The 16101-nt window shown below is 44.6% G+C and overlaps 1 protein-coding gene across 1 annotated transcript; it reads left to right on the top strand.

Annotated features, from left to right (window-relative positions):
* Positions 1 to 2047: 2047 nt before the first annotated feature.
* On the top strand, positions 2048 to 14183 carry LOC106594789 (zinc finger protein 271). Its single transcript, XM_014186179.2, has 3 exons — positions 2048 to 2221; positions 2937 to 3118; positions 9699 to 14183. Exons 2-3 carry the CDS (start codon positions 2953 to 2955, stop codon positions 12113 to 12115), a joined length of 2583 nt encoding a protein of 860 aa, XP_014041654.1. The 5' UTR covers positions 2048 to 2221; positions 2937 to 2952; the 3' UTR covers positions 12116 to 14183.
* The last annotated feature ends 1918 nt before the right edge of the window (positions 14184 to 16101 follow it).

Raw genomic sequence — 16101 nt, 5'->3', positions numbered from 1 at the left:
AACAGATTCTAATCAGATATAAAAAAAAAAAATGGATTTCAGTCACTTCAAACTGCCAGTGTGAACAAGGTTTTAGACCAGCAGCAGCCAGGGGCAAAACATGGTAGGGAAGAGGATGATTTACGTGACAAAGACTCAGGCCCAAAACAAGTTAAGCCACCCCAGAATCCACTTGGCCGTTTTGGATTGCAAAACTAAAGACATAGAGACAGCAACAGAAGAGTAGATGATGGAGAGAGACACCAGACAAAGACACAGAGACAGCAACAGAAGAGTAGATGATGGAGAGAGACACCAGACAAAGACACAGAGACAGCAACAGAAGAGTAGATGATGGAGAGAGACACAGATAGCAGCAGAAAATACAGAGAAAGTGACAGAAGAGGGGAGATGGAGAGACAACATAGGTGGGTTGAGCACACAGTAAACTGTATTACTTCAAGCTGCTCTATAGATTCTAATTACACTGAACAAAAATATTAATGAAACATGTAAAGTGTTGGTTTCATGAGCTGAAATAAAATATCCTAGACATTTTCGACAATCAGATTGGCTCATTCGACAAGTCGGAGTCTATGTTTGAAGTTGTTGAGTGGTTTTTGGCAATACACTGTAGAGTAAAGAGTAGAGAGTGTTCCAGAGTAGAGAGACCCACAGTAGCTACTGTAATTGAGTGGTAGTTTCTGCTGTGGCAGGTGGGAAGGTGCAAATTACATAATCTTTCTAAATTAATCTCAAAGTGCACCAAATTCATGCATTTAGCTGTTGAAATTCCTTTTTTTGTCGGGGTAGAATGCCTCCGGACTCACCTACTGGCTTTGGGCTAAGACCCCAATGTCTTAAAATCCTATATATTTCTAAATATTTTTTAAATGAACCTTTATTTAATTAGGCAGGAGAACAAATTCTTATTTACAATGACGGCCTACACCGGCAAAACCCGGACAACGCTGGGCCAATTGTGCACCGCCCTATGGGACTCCCAATCACGGCCAGTTGTGATACAGCCTGGATTCGAACCAGGGTGTCTGTAGTGATGCCTCTAGCACTGAGATGCAGTGCCTTCGACTGCTGCGCCACTCAGGAGCTGCAAGAGCCCCTACCAGTGAGGGAGAGGTGCTGCAAGAGGTTTCACTCTCTCCAACATCTGTCCACTTGGGAATACAGCGTTATTCAATGTGTTTATATGACTCAATATGCAGACATAAGCTTGTTGCTTTCCTTCCCACCTTTGGGACAACGACTCCCATTCTTAGGGCGGAGACATGAGGATCTAGTCATTATTTAAATACATTATGTTGTTACAGTAGTCAAGCTTATGGGCATGTTGCTGCAGTGTGTAGGAGGGAGGTTCCTAGGTGTGAGAGGTGTGCAGAAGGGCATGAGACAAAGGAATGTGTAGCATTGGGGAAAGAAGCGGTATGTGTTAATTGTCTCATGCCCTTCTGCACACCTAGGAACCTCCCTCCTACACTCTGCTGCAACATGCCCATAAGCTTGACTCCTGTAACAACATGGGGCTGGGGATCAGACATGTCCGGTGAGAGAGAGGCAGGTTGAGGTTACCAGGGTTAGAATAGTGCAGAAGTTGTCATATGTTGAGGCAGTGAAGAAAGTAGAGAAAGATGGGTCAAGGGAGAGGGATCCTGAGAGGATCACAATGGGTAGTAGATCTGTACCAGCACAGAGGGAAAGGCCAACGAGTGATATATGCTTCAGTAAGATTGGATTTTTTGAATTTATAGCAATGGTTATCAACTGTACTGCAGGGATGGAACATAAGTCGCAGAAAATTGAAGTTGTGGTGGCAGCTGCAGAGAAGTATTTGGTTGAACGAGATTTGACATAAGAGTTACAGGGTGTGTTGAGTGGTGGTGTCCTGTCCTTTCAGGCTGTTGGCCTGAGGTACGACTACATATATTTAGTGGAGTAGGGTGGTGGGTTTTTAATTAGTGTAAGGTTAGATGGTAGGGTATTTGTTCATTTATTCACATTTTTTTTTAAAGCAAACTATAAGGGAGTTATACTCCAGTCTAGATGGTGGCGGCAATGCAACGTGTATTGGATGCCAACCGCCGTTAAACCACATCGAAGAAGAAGATCCCGTCATACAGATGTGTTTATACCATATAGAATAATACATTGAACGATTCTGATTGCTCTCACTGGATCTCATAATTTGCACTTACAGCCAAACAATTACAGAAAATTAATTGTTCAGGTATTTACATTTGAAATGTGACCTTGTAGTTGGGTATGTAAACTAACGCATTCCATGGATTTGCAGTGGTTGCCGCGGCCTGTCTTTGTTGTTTTCCCAGCAAGTTAGCCATTAGTCAGCTAGATAGTTAGTTACAACCTCCAATCCGTTAGTATAGCTAATATTAGTTAGCTAACTCCAGTTCAGGGTAACGGTTGAAGTGTGACTTGCGTTTGGTAGCCAGCTATCGTCTCATTGTGAGCAAAATGACTAGCGAGGAATTAGCTAGCTAGCTAAATTAGCTGGACCAACCGCTGCTGAGCTACCTGGCTACCGGTTTATACTAAAATCATTCCACTGCTGGGCCTTGATGATGTTGTCCCAGCTAGCCATGAGCGATTAGCACGCTAGATAGTTAGCTACCTACACCCCTCCAACCCGTTTCTTTAGCTAGGTAGCTAACTTCAGTTCAGGATAACGGTTGAAGTGTGACTTGCGTTTGGTAGCCAGCTATCGTCTCATTGTGAGCGAAATGACTAGCGAGGAATTAGCTAGCTAGCTACATTAGCTGGACCAACCGTTGCTAATAGCTACCGATTTATGTTAATCCCTGTTGGACGTGATGTGTGGTTAGCTCATTTAGCAAACGTTACATATGTGTTGTCTTTTCTGTAGCAATCCCACGAAAGATCCATTTGTGAAAACCATCCTGAACTATTTGGGTCTCCGCTTTTAGATCTACCCATCCTACCATGTCACAGCCGGGTTCTGGCTGTGGTGTTCCAGCCCAGAGAAGCTCACAACAGGTTCCAGAGGTGATGTCAGTGAAGCTGGAGGACTGCAGTCAAACACTGGAACTCAATGTGATCGTGAAAGAGGAGGAGAGAGAAATCAAGGAAGAAGAAAACAGTGATTCAGGTGAGTTCTGGCTGTCTTTTCCCACTAGCACAGACTTTGCTGATAGCTACTTTATTGAGGAAACATGCACTTACTATGATTGAGAAATGTGGTGGTCTCACCTACTTAAGATGGATGCACTAACTGCAAGTCGCTCTGATTTTAAGCACGTCTGCTAAATGACTAAAATGGAAAATGTTCAGACTTACATCCTCTTTGACTTGAGTTCAGGCTGTGTTTGGGAGGGAGCACGAATTGCTTTATCCCCAAACATTATAATACTTTATATATTTAATTTGTGTTATCACTGTGTGATTTAAAGCAACAAGCCCCTTGTAAAGCCTTTCTTTCAATGCTCTGTTAATGTACTCGCCCTCTGGCTCACATCCCAACAAATTAAAGAGCAACTGAATGCAAAAACCAACTTCTCTGGTTGAAAATGGCTTATGTGGCATCGATATTAGTCAAACATTTATTCCACTTTCAATATTGACTAAAGTGTAAGTAGGATAATTTTGGTAATAAAGTATATTCCAAAACAGTTGTGAGATTTGTGTAACTGAGGTCATCACGACGGACATGAGGGTTGTGTTTGGATTCCAATCGTGCCCCACTAACACAACAGTGGTAGTAGGCCTGATCACTGACAACAATGAGACAGCCTATAGGGAGGAGGTCAGAGACCTGACCGTATGGTGCAAGGACAACAACCTCTCCCTCAATGTGATCAAGACAAAGGAGATGATTGTGGACTACAGGAAAAAGGCGGACCGAGCACGCCCCCATTCTCATCGACGGGGCTGCAGTGGAGCAGGTTGAGAGCTTCAGGTTCCTTGGTGTCCACATCACCAACAAGCTAACATGGTGCAAGCACACCAAGACAGTCGTGAAGAGGGCACGACAAAACCTATTCCCCCAAAGGAGACACAAAGATTTGGCATGGGTCATCAGATTTTTACAGCTACACCATCGAGAGCATCCTGACGGATTGCATCACTGCCTGGTATGGCAACTGCTCGGCCACAAGGCACTACAGAGGGTAGTGCGTACGGCCCAGTACATCACCAGGGCCAAGTTTCCTGCCATCCAGGACCTCTATACCAGGCGGTGTCAGAGGAAGGTCCTAAAAATTGTCAAAGACTCCAGCCACCCAAGTCATAGACTGTTCTCTCTGCTACCTCACGGGAAGCAGTACCAGAGCGTCAAGTCTAGGTTCAAGAGGCTCCTAAATAGCTTCTACCCCCAAGCCATAAGACTCCTGAACAGCTAATCAAATGGCTATGCAGACTATTTGCATAGTCTGGGTAGCCATTCCCTTCTAGCTGCCAACCGCTTTGCTCCGAAGCACCTTTCACTCACATGGCTCTCTCAGATATCTCAATTCTTATTAGCCAATGCCCGTCACGTGTTCGGGTCCATCTCACAGTCGTCGCAGCTCCGAGGTAGGCTACTAGCGAAGACCGACACATCGGGGTAGGCTACTAGCGAAGACCGACACATCGGGGTAGACTGCTGGCGAAGACCGACACATCGGGGTAGACTGCTGGCGAAGACCGACACATCGGGGTAGACTCCTGGCGAAGACCGACACATCGGGGTAGACTGCTGGCGAAGACCGACACATCGGGGAAGGCTGCTAGCGAAGGCCGACACATCGGGGTAGAGTGCTAGCGAAGGCCGACACATCAGGGAAGGCTGCTAGCGAAGGCCGACACATCGGGGTAGGCTGCTAGCGAAGGCCGACACATCGGGGTAGGCTGCTAGCGAAGGCCGACACATCGGGGTAGGCTTCTAGCGAAGGCCGACACATCGGGGTAGGCTGCTAGCGAAGGCCGACACATCGGGGTAGGCTGCTAGCGAAGGCCGACACATCGGGGTAGGCTGCTAGCGAAGGCCGACACATCGGGGTAGGCTGCTAGCGAAGGCCGACACATCGGGGTAGGCTGCTAGCGAAGGCCGACACATCGGGGTAGGCTGCTAGCGAAGGCCGACACATCGGGGTAGGCTGCTAGCGAAGGCCGACACATCGGGGTAGGCTGCTAGCGAAGGCCGGCACATCGGGGTAGGCTGCTAGCGAAGGCCGGCACATCGGGGTAGGCTGCTAGCGAAGGCCGGCACATCGGGGTAGGCTGCTAGCGAAGGCCGGCACATCGGGGTAGGCTGCTAGCGAAGGCCGGCACATCGGGGTAGGCTGCTAGCGAAGGCCGGCACATCGGGGTAGGCTGCTAGCGAAGGCCGACACATCGGGGGATGCAACGGTCTTATCGGATTCCAAGACGCATATTGAAGATGTTAGACGAAATGTCCACTTTTTGGTCGACAAGATGAGTAACGAACAGGCTGCTAATTTTACTATGTCAATGTACTATCCCCCCATAGTACAAAAGTTGACCTATTCTATTGGTCAGCTTGTTGTTCTGTGCGAGAAGTAAATATTCCAAACCAGACTATGGGACAGTTGTGGGGTGATGGATCCCAAATGAATCCAACCACTACATCAAAACACCCTTTAATAACAATGAGGCTGATCAGAATGTTTAGTTACATATTTCTTTTGTAAAGTATTATTTCTTCACGCTATAAGCTCAGCAATGTGCACACGGCAGTAAATCAAATTAAATTTTATTGGTTACACACATGGTTAGTAGATGTTAATGCGAGTGTAGCGAAATGCTTGTGCTTCTAGTTCCGACCGTGCACTAATATCTAACAATTTCACAACAACTACCTTATACACACAAGTGTAAAGGAATTATTAAGAATATGTACATATAAATATATGGATGAGCGATGGCCGAACGGCATAGGCAAGATGCAGTATATGGTATAGAGTACAGTATATACATATGAGATGAGTAATGTAGGGTATGTAAACATTATATAAAGTGACATTGTTTAAGTGACTAGTGATACATTTATTACATCCAAATGTTATTTTTAAAAGTGGCTAGAGATTGAGTCTGTATGTTGGCAGAAGCCACTCAATGTTAGTGATGGCTGTTTAACAGTCTGATGGCCTTGAGATAGAAGCTGTTTTTCAGTCTCTCGGTCCTAGCTTTGATGCACCTGTACTGACCGCGCCTTCTGGATGATAGCGGGGTGAACAGGCAGTGGCTCGGGTGGTTGTTGTCCTTGAGGATCTTTTTGGCCTTCCTGTGACATCGGGTGGTGTAGGTGTCCTGGAGGGCAGGTAGTTTGCCCCCAGTGATGCGTTGTGCAGACCTCACTACCCTCTGGAGAGCCTACGGTTGTGGGCGGAGCAGTTGCTGTACCAGGCGGTGATACAGCCCGACAGGAAGCTCTCGATTGTGCATCTGTAAAAGTTTGAGTGTTTTTGGTGACAAGCCAAATTTATTCAGCCTCCTGAGGTTGAAGTGGCGCTGTTGCTCCTTCTTCACCACGCTGTCTGTGTGGGTGGACCATTTCCGTTTGTCCGTGATGGGTACGCCGTGGAACTTAACTTTCCACCTTCTCCACTACTGTCCTGTCGATGTGGATAGGGGAGTGCTCCCTCTGCTGTTTCCTGAAGTCCACGATCATCTCCTTTGTTTTGTTGACGTTGAGTGTGAAGTTATTTTCGGGACACCACACTCCGAGGGCCCTCACCTCCTCCCTGTAGGCCGTCTCGTCGTTGTTGTTAATCAAGCCTACCACTGTAGTGTCGTCTGCAAACTTGATGATTGAGTTGGAGGCGTGCATGGCCACGCAGTCATGGGTGAACAGGGAGTACAGGAAAGGGCAGAGAACGCACCCTTGTGGGGCCCCAGTGTTGAGGATCAGCGGGGTGGAAATATTGTTACCTAGGGGCGGCCCGTCAAAGTCCAGGACCCAGTTGCATAGTGCGGGGTTGAGACCCAGGGTCTCGAGCTTAATGACAGGTTTGGAGGGTACTATGGTGTTAAATGCTGAGCTGTAATCGATCAACAGCATTCTTACATAGGTATTCCTCTTGTTCAGATGGGATAGGGCAGTGTGGTTGCGATTGCTTTGTCTGTGGACCTATTGGGGTGGTAAGCAAAATGGAGTGGGTCTAGGGTGACAGGTAGGGTGGCGTCGATATGATCCTTGACTAGTGTCTCAAAGCACTTCATGATGACAGTGAGTGCTATGGGGCGATAGTCGTCTAGTTCAGTTACCTTAGATTTCATGGGAACAGGAACAATGGTGGCCCTCTTGAAACACAGCAGACTGGGATAGGGATTGATTGAATATGTCTGTAAACACACCAGCCAGCTGGTCTGCGCATGCTCTGAGGACGCGGCTAGGGATGCCGTCTGGGCCGTTAACACGTTTAAATGTTTTCCTCACGTTGGCTGCAGTGAAGGAGAGCCCGCAGGTTTTGGTAGTGGGCCGTGTCAGTGGCACTGTATTGTCCTCAAAGCGAGCAAAGAAGTTGTTTAGTTTGTCTGGGAGCAAGACATTGGTGTCCGCGACGGGGCTGGTTTTCTTTTTGTAGTCCGTGATTGACTGTAGACCCTGCCACATACGTCTCGTGTCTGAGCCGTTGAATTGCAACTCTACTTTGTCTCTATACTGACGCTTAGCTTGTTTGATTGCCTTGCGGAGGGAATAGCTACACTGTTTGTATTCGGTCATGTTTCCGGTCGCCTTGCCAGGATTAAAAGCAGTGGTTCGCGATTTCAGTTTTGCACGAATGCTGCCATCAATCCACGGTTTCTGGTTGGGGAAGGATTTAATCGTCACCGTGGGTACCAGATCACCGATAAACTCGCTCACCGAATAAGCGTATACATCAGTGTTATTGTCCGATGCTATCCGGAACATATACCAGTCCACGTGATCGAAGCAATCTTGAAGCGTGTAATCAGATTGGTCGGACCAGCATTGAACAGAACTGAGCACGGGCGTTTCCTGTTTTAGTTTCTGTCTATAGGCTGGGAGCAACAAAATGGAGTCGTGGTCAGATTTGCCGAAGGAGGGCGAGGGAGGGCTTTGTATGCGTCACAGAAATTAGAGTAGCAATGATCCAGAGTGTTGCCAGCCCGGGTCGCGCATTCAATATGCTGATAAAATTTAGAGAGCCTTGTTTTCAGATTAGCCTTGTTAAAATCCCCAGCTACAATAAATGCGGATATGTGGTTTCCAGTTTACATAGTCCAATGAAGTTCTTTCAGGGCCGTTAAGGTGTCTGCTTGAGGGGGATATACACGGCTGTGATTATAATTGAAGAGAATTCTCTAGGTAGATAATGCGGTCGGCATTTGATCATAAGGAATTCTAGGTCAGGTGAACAAAAGGACTTGAGTTCTTGTATGTTGTTATGATCACCCCATGACTCGTTAATCATAAGGCATAGATAGATAGATGTTTGTTTCTGTCGGCGCGATGCATGAAGAAACCGGATGGGCTATAAGCTCAGCAATGTTCACACGGCAGTAGGCTATAAGCGCAAATGTTCCAAATTGCATTTAGCGTTTATGGTTAAATAGTTAAAAAAAATGTTGACTGCCTCCGCTCAGATTGCAAGGTGGGTGATGTTGCGGTGCTCAACAGTCATTGGTTTTTCTCTCCTATCTGAATGAACAGTGCCTCTGGTATGACAGAATCAAGCCTTTAGACCTTAATATTAATTATCCTTCATTATATTTGTCAAACATGACAGGCATTAGTCAATACCAATGTCTATCACCTACACTTTGACGTGTAGGATAATTATTTCTGTACATTGACATACACTTATGTTTTTCTTAACAGAAGAGCTAGTGTTTTTTTGGGGTTTTCAAATCAATTTAATTGTCTAATTGCCTTGGTGCCCTGGCAGATGGCCCTGGTGCCCTGGCAGGTGGCCTTGGTGCCCTGGCAGATTGGGCACCTCTTGAAAGCCAAATGGCCTTGCCCCTTAACATCAGGAAACTCCAGGCCTGGTGATCACTCCAGTCTGCCATTGTTTTGGGCAAATGGGGAATTGAGACGATGCACACTTGTATCCCAACTGCCACTTGTCAATATTCCAAAATTCCCATTCGCGAACATCTTGTGTCCCGCCACGACCTGTTTTATAACATAATTCGCTATGAAACATTACCAGACTTACACACTCTGGTAATAGATAGCGAGGAAGTTGTAAGAAACAAAACGGTACCGAAGCACATGTGTCGCCAGTGACTTGATAAGCTGATTGAGCTAACGTGGCCTGCCTGCTCAATGTACCTGCTTCATTGACAAACACAGAGATGGAACTTGCCTGGCTGGCTAGCTAGCTAGTGATTCTAGGAACTAATACATGTGATTGGTGAAGGGTATGGAACCCTGGTCTCTGGTGGGGAGTCTTAAATGTGATTGGTGTAGGGGAGTTCTATCACTATATCACGGCTCTCCACTAATTACAGATTTCTTGATTGATCTGAGATTATTTTGAGGAAGCGGTAGGATATGTTGTTGCTACCGTGACTCAAGAGGGACAAACAACTAACTGCCAGAGTAGGATATTCGAACATAACTCACCCACATCAAACCACACCCTGAAAACCGATATCTAGTTTTTTCAGCCGTTATTTATGGTTAATTCCTGCATTTCTAAGCCTAAAAGCCTTTGTTTCTCTTTCTGTTTCTTACCCAATATGTGTTCATATTCCTACAGGAAAGAGCTCCAACCCAGGCTCAGACAGCAAGCCCAGTCCCACAGCATCAGGAAATCATAAACAATGCAGACAGAAGCCCCAACCCTGCTGTAGCGACAGCTTTATTTGTCCAACTCACCTCAAATCACTCAAACAGACTCCCAAAATAAAGAAGACATACCTCTGCTCCCAATGTGGGAAGAGTTTCAGTCGGACAGGAGACCTAAAGAGTCATCAGAGATCACACAGTAAAAATAAGCCATACCACTGCGCTAGATGTGGGGAGGGATTCACTCAGCTTGGAAGTCTAAAAAGTCACCAGAGAATACATACAGGGGAGAAGCCTTACCACTGCTCCCAGTGTGGGAAGAGCTTTAATCGTTCAGGAAACCTTACAGAACACCAAAGAATACATACAGGGGAGAAGCCTCACCACTGCACCCAATGTGGGAAGCGTTTCAGTCGGGCAGGAATTCTAAAGAATCATAAGAGAACTCACACAGGAGAGAAACCTTTCCACTGCTCTGCTTGTGGGAAGAGTTTTACAAGAGAAGTAAGCCTAAAAAATCATCAAAGAGTACACACTGGAGAGAAACCTTTCCACTGCTCCACATGTGGGAGGGGTTTCAGTGAGAAAGTAAATCTTAATAGACACGAGCGAGTACATAGTGAAGAGAAGCCTTACCACTGCACCACATGTGGAAAGAGCTTTAATCATTCAGGAAGCCTTAAGGAACACCAGAGAATACATACAGGGGAGAAACCTTACCACTGCACTGAGTGTGGAAAGAAATTCCGTTTTGCAGGAGATCTAAAAAATCACCAGAGATCACACAGTAGGGAGAAGCCTTACCACTGCTCTATTTGTGGGAAGAGTTTCAATCAACCCGGAAACCTAAAGAGTCATCAGCGAATACACGTAGAAGAGAAGCCTACCTGTACTGTCAATGTGATTGTTAAAGAGGAGGAGGGCGAGAGGGAAATCAATGATAAGGTAAAGAGAGAAGTTGAGGAAAGTAAAGGTGTAGTTGACCCAGGTACCTCAAGACTACCTGGTCGTGGGAGTTACCCCTGCCCTCAATGTGGGAAGAATTTTAGTTCCTCAAGTAATCTAAAGAATCATCAAAGAGTACACACTGGAGAGAAACCTTTCCACTGCTTAGCATGTGGGAAGCGTTTCCGTGAGAAAGCACACCTTAAGAGACATGAGAGGGTACATAGTGGAGAGAAGCCTTACAACTGCTTCAAATGTGGGAAGAATTTCCGTATGGCAGATACCCTACAGAAACACCAGAGAATCCACACAGGAGAGAAGCCTCACCACTGCTCTCTTTGTGGGAAGAGCTTTAATCATTCTGGAAGCCTTAAGGAACATCAAAGAATACATAGTGGAGAGAAGCCTTACCACTGCTCTCTTTGTGGGAAGAGCTTCCATCATTCAGGAACCTTTAAGAAACATCAGCAAAGTCACATTGGAGTGAAACCTACCTGTAATCTCAATGTGATTGTCAAAGAGGAGGATGGTGACTGTACTCTCAATGTGATTGTCAAAAATGAGGATGGTGACTGTACTCCCAATGTGATTGTCAAAGAGGAGGATGGTGACTGTACTCTCAATGTGATTGTCAAAGAGGAGGAGGAAGACCCAGATACATCGAGACTACCAGATTATGGTCGTTACCCCTGTTCTCAATGTGGAAAGAATTTTAGTTCCTCAAGTAATCTAAAGAATCATCAGAGAGTACACACTGGAGAGAAACCTTTTCACTGCTCTGCATGTGGGAAGAGTTTCAGTGAGAAAGCAAACCTTAAGAGACATGAGAGAGTACATGAGAAGGAAAAGAGAGAGGTTGAGGAAGAGGAGGAAACTAGTGGTGTAGTTGACCCGAGTACATCAAGACTACCTGGTCGTGGGAGTTACCCCTGCCCTCAATGTGGGAAGAGTTTCAGTTCCTTAGGTAATCTAAATAATCATCAAAAAGTACACACGGGAGAGAAACCGTACCACTGCACCCAATGTGGGAAGAGTTTCAGTGAGAAAGCAAACCTTAAGAGACATGAGATAGTACATAGTGGAGAGAAGCCTTACCACTGCACCCAATGTGGGAAGAATTTCCGTGTGGCAGATACCCTACAGAAACACCAGAGAGTCCACACAGGAGAGAAGCCTAACCACTGCTATTTTTGTGGGAAGAGCTTTGATAATTTAGGAAGCCTTAAGGAACATAAAAAAATACATAATGGAGAGAAGCCTTACCACTGCACTCAATGTGGGAAGAGCTTCAATTATTCAGGAAATTTTAAGAAACATCAAAGAATACATATTGGAGAGAATCCTACCTTTACTCTCAATGTGATTGTCAAAGAGGAGGAGGAAGATGGAAAAGAGAGAGAAGTTGAGGTCGAGGAGAGTGTTGTGAAGGAAGAGGCTACATAAGCTAACTAGGAAAGGATGCTGTCTTCTGTGTCAGTATGGGATTGGGCAGCACCATTGAGGGTGATTTCCATTTTAAAATAGTCCATATCTTCTATTTCTATGAGTGTATTGGAAGGTAGCAAATAAACTGAAAAGGTACATACCACCACCTATTTTGGTGGAGTGTGTATAATCTGAACAGGTACAAAGCCAAGGTTGGTGATTTACTGCTACTTGCAGTTATGGAATGTTAGCTCAGGACTATAATTCATTGGTTAACTCCTTCTGCTGACCTGGATGGAATTATACATTCCTTCCTTAACCCACAGGAAGCCCCACCATTTTGACTACTTCAAAATGGTGAAAGTCCTCAATGGTGTTGCTCATTAGAGAAGCCTCACCGTTGCTTTCATTATAGAAAATCTCTTATTCACTAAAGCATTTGATATATATTTGTATAGAAACTGCGTTCCAGGACACAGATTCATGCTGAGAGTTCATCTGACCGTGGGTTGTCGACAATGCAGCTTTTAAAGGCAATTTCCGACTGTGCGAACATATGCTGAAAACGTTACATCTTTCTTCCATTTATTTTCTTCCATTTAGCAGAAGCTTTTATCCAAAGTGATTTATTCTGGATGCATAGCACAGACAACAAACAACAATATCTAACACATTAAAGGACCAATCCAAAGTTGAACCAATAACAAAGCGAGGCACGCTTGTTTTGGTATAAAGCTTAGGGATGGACCTGGAGAAATGTAACCACTTTCACATTAATAGGCAGAGCTACGGACTGACTATTCATGATGTCATGATGATCATTTTAGCTATGGAGTGACCATTCATGATCTCAAAATGATCATTATAGCTATGGACTAACCATCCATGATCTCAAAATGATCTGCTATGGACTGACCATTCATGTTGTCATAATGATCTGCTATGGACTGACCATTCATGATCTCAAAATGATCTGCTATGGACTGACCATTCATGATGTCATAATGATCTGCTATGGACTGACCATTCATGTTGTCATAATGATCTGCTATGGACTGACCATTCATGATCTCAAAATGATCTGCTATGGACTGACCATTCATGATGTCATAATGATGATTTTAGCTTTGGACTGACTATCCATGATCTCAAAATGTTCATTTTAACCATGTTTTGGGCTATACAGGGTTTGTTTACATTTACAATGTTTCCAAACACTGGAGGAAAACAAGCTTATATTTTGGGGTTCTGATGGAGTGTGACAGTTGAAATAATCTCATGAGGGATTATAAATGAATAGTTTTCAAGAATCAATAGCGATTATACAGTATCATTCATTTATAAGTCTAAAAATGTATGTTACAATTGCATATCGCCCCTTTAAACACTACAGTATCATAACCTTACATATCATTACAACAGTTCACAGTAACAGAGGTCAGATAGGCCTACAGTTTACGTTGTTAAACAATGTTTCTGCTTTACTTTTTAAACTGATGAGTGAGATGTGTAAAGGCACATTGGATCACTATTATATGTTGTACAAGGTCATTGATAAGTTGATCTAAAATACAACCTTCCTGTTGAAACGAGTAGTACAGCATCAAGAGAAGAATGCCCTGTGGGATATCCTATTGAATACAAAATATGTCCATTGAATCATCCCGCTGGGCACAGACGTCAGTTCAACGTCTAGTTTTAATTCATATTTGGTTGTGAGTTCAACGTGAAATCAACAAAACATTTAGGTCAAAAGTTTTAGCCAATTTTTTCAAATTAGATTCCCTTACATTTAAATACTGTTTTCAAATCCAATCAGTTTTCCACGTTGACTCAACGTCATCGCGTTGAAGTTTTTGGTTGAAATGACGTGGAAACAACGTTGATTCAACCTGTTTTTGCCCAGTAGGATTATGACAGAATTCAGACATTCTTTTTTTAAGCTCAGGAGAAGGGCTTGTATGGATTGACATCAGAAGTAAACAATATGAGTGTATTGTTATGTCATAATCTGGATGTAATCTGTGTATAAAATATTGCCAAGTATCCTTGAATTGAATTATAAATACAAACAGGACAAACTGTCTGTGTAATGCCTCTTCTTCATTGACATTGTATTGTGTTGGTTGGCATGGCACCCACAACCATGCCTCTTCTTCATTGACATTGTATTGTGTTGGTTGGCATGGCACCCACAACCATGCCTCTTTGTACACTTTGAGGAAGGTCATGAAAATGGCATCCCTTGAGAGTGCAAGAACGAGATGTATGTTAGGAGAAGTGCAATATTATCATAAGGCAACGTTCCCTAACTGGCGGCCCGCGGGTGGTTTTCTGAGCAAAATGTTTATCAGCTCCAAGCGATTTTAATTTAAGAAATCTGTTCCCAAGTATTCCCACGCATAATAGAGAGAAACATGGGATCGTATACAAATGTAAGAAAGGCTTGAAATTGTTTGTCAAACATATGTTTGGGCTTCTTGCGGTCAATTTGCAATTATGTTCCTGCCCCCCGACCATCCGCTCGAGGAAAAAAAATCGGCCCACAGCTGAATCTAGTTCATGATCCCTGTCATAAGGAGATGTATACTTGAAATACGGAGGAGGGGAAAAAGAAAGGCAGAGGTCAAAGAGAGGGAGGAAGAGGGTGAGCTTGAATCGGTTTAAAAATGGTGGAAAAAAGGGAGATGGTTTGTCGAAGAATAACGGTAGAAAGTGTAAGCAGAGGGAGCTGAAGACAGGAGGAGAAATGTGAGTGAATGAGGGCGAAGTATCGGAGGTGGTAGGTGTGGTGAAGTTCTTGGAGCCCGAGGCACTGAGGGTCAGGATAAAGATGAGTCTGACAGTAGGAGTGACATTTTTTGGAAAAAGGGGCCCTTGCCTTATGGCTGATCCATTAGTGGTTTCAGGCTGGGTGAAAACAGAGTTGGGTCCTGTGGAATCGGTGAGGGTAACCAGAAGTGGTCTTGTGATAATTGTTTGTGTTTCTGCTGGTCAGAGGGAGCAGGTGTTCCGCGTTAAACAAATGGGGGCAAGAAATGTGAATTGTTTTTACTCTCAAGAAAAGAACACCATTGAAGGGAGTTATTACTGAGGTAACGGTAAATGTGAAGGGAGTTATTACTGAGGTAGCGGTAAATGTGAAGGGAGTTATTACTGAGGTAGCGGTAAATGTGAAGGGAGTTATTACTGAGGTAGCGGTAAATGTGAAGGGAGTTATTACTGAGGTAGCGGTAAATGTGAAGGGAGTTATTACTGAGGTAGCGGTAAATGTGAAGGGAGTTATTACTGAGGTAACGGTAAATGTGAAGGGAGTTATTACTGAGGTAACGGTAAATGTGAAGGGAGTTATTACTGAGGTAGCGGTAAATGTGAAAGTGGACCAACTGAAGGGGAAGATTCCCAGTGTTTGTAATGTTTGGTGCGACGCAGACTGAGTGGTGAAACAGAAGAGTCATAGTCTGTCGTTTTTATATTGAGTCATTGCCCGACCAAGTGATGTTACGATATTTCAGTTATACCGTACAAATTATGTTGTTACAGGTGTCAAGCTTATGGGCATGTGGCAGCAGTGTGTAGGAGGGAGGTTCCTAGGTGTGAGAAGTGCATGAGACAAAGGAATGTGTAGCATTGGGGAAAGTAGTGGTATGTGTTAATTGTAGGGGTGCCCATGGGGCCGGGGATCAGACATTTCCTGTGCGAGAGAGGCAGGTTGAGGATTCCAGGGTTAGAATAGTGCAGACGTTGTCATATGCTGAGGCAGTGAAGGAAGTAGAGGAAGATGGTTCAAGGGGAGGGATCCTGAGAGGAGTGGTGTGAGTAGTAGATCTGTAGCAGTACAGAGGGATAGGCTGAGGAGTGATGTTTCAGTAAGATTGTCTTTTTAGCGTTCATAGCAATGGTTATTAACTGTACTGAAGGGATAAGTCGCAGAAAATAGAGGTTGTGGTGGCAGCTGCATAGAAGTATTTGCTTGTACGAGAAGAGATACAGCGTGTAGATTT

This window comes from Salmo salar, chromosome ssa02, assembly GCF_905237065.1.
Source record: "Salmo salar chromosome ssa02, Ssal_v3.1, whole genome shotgun sequence".
Classification (NCBI taxonomy): domain Eukaryota; kingdom Metazoa; phylum Chordata; class Actinopteri; order Salmoniformes; family Salmonidae; genus Salmo; species Salmo salar.
The sequence above is the reverse complement of the archived record's forward strand: the minus strand, read 5'-3'. Positions and strand labels throughout refer to the sequence as shown.

Coding starts and splice junctions, on each gene's coding strand:
- LOC106594789 (XM_014186179.2), top strand. CDS start 2,953: ATGTCACAGCCGGGTTCTGGCTGTGGTGTTCCAGCCCAGAGAAGCTCA. Junction 3,119..9,698: donor AGAAGAAAACAGTGATTCAG/GTGAGTTCTGGC, acceptor ATATTCCTACAG/GAAAGAGCTCCAACCCAGGC.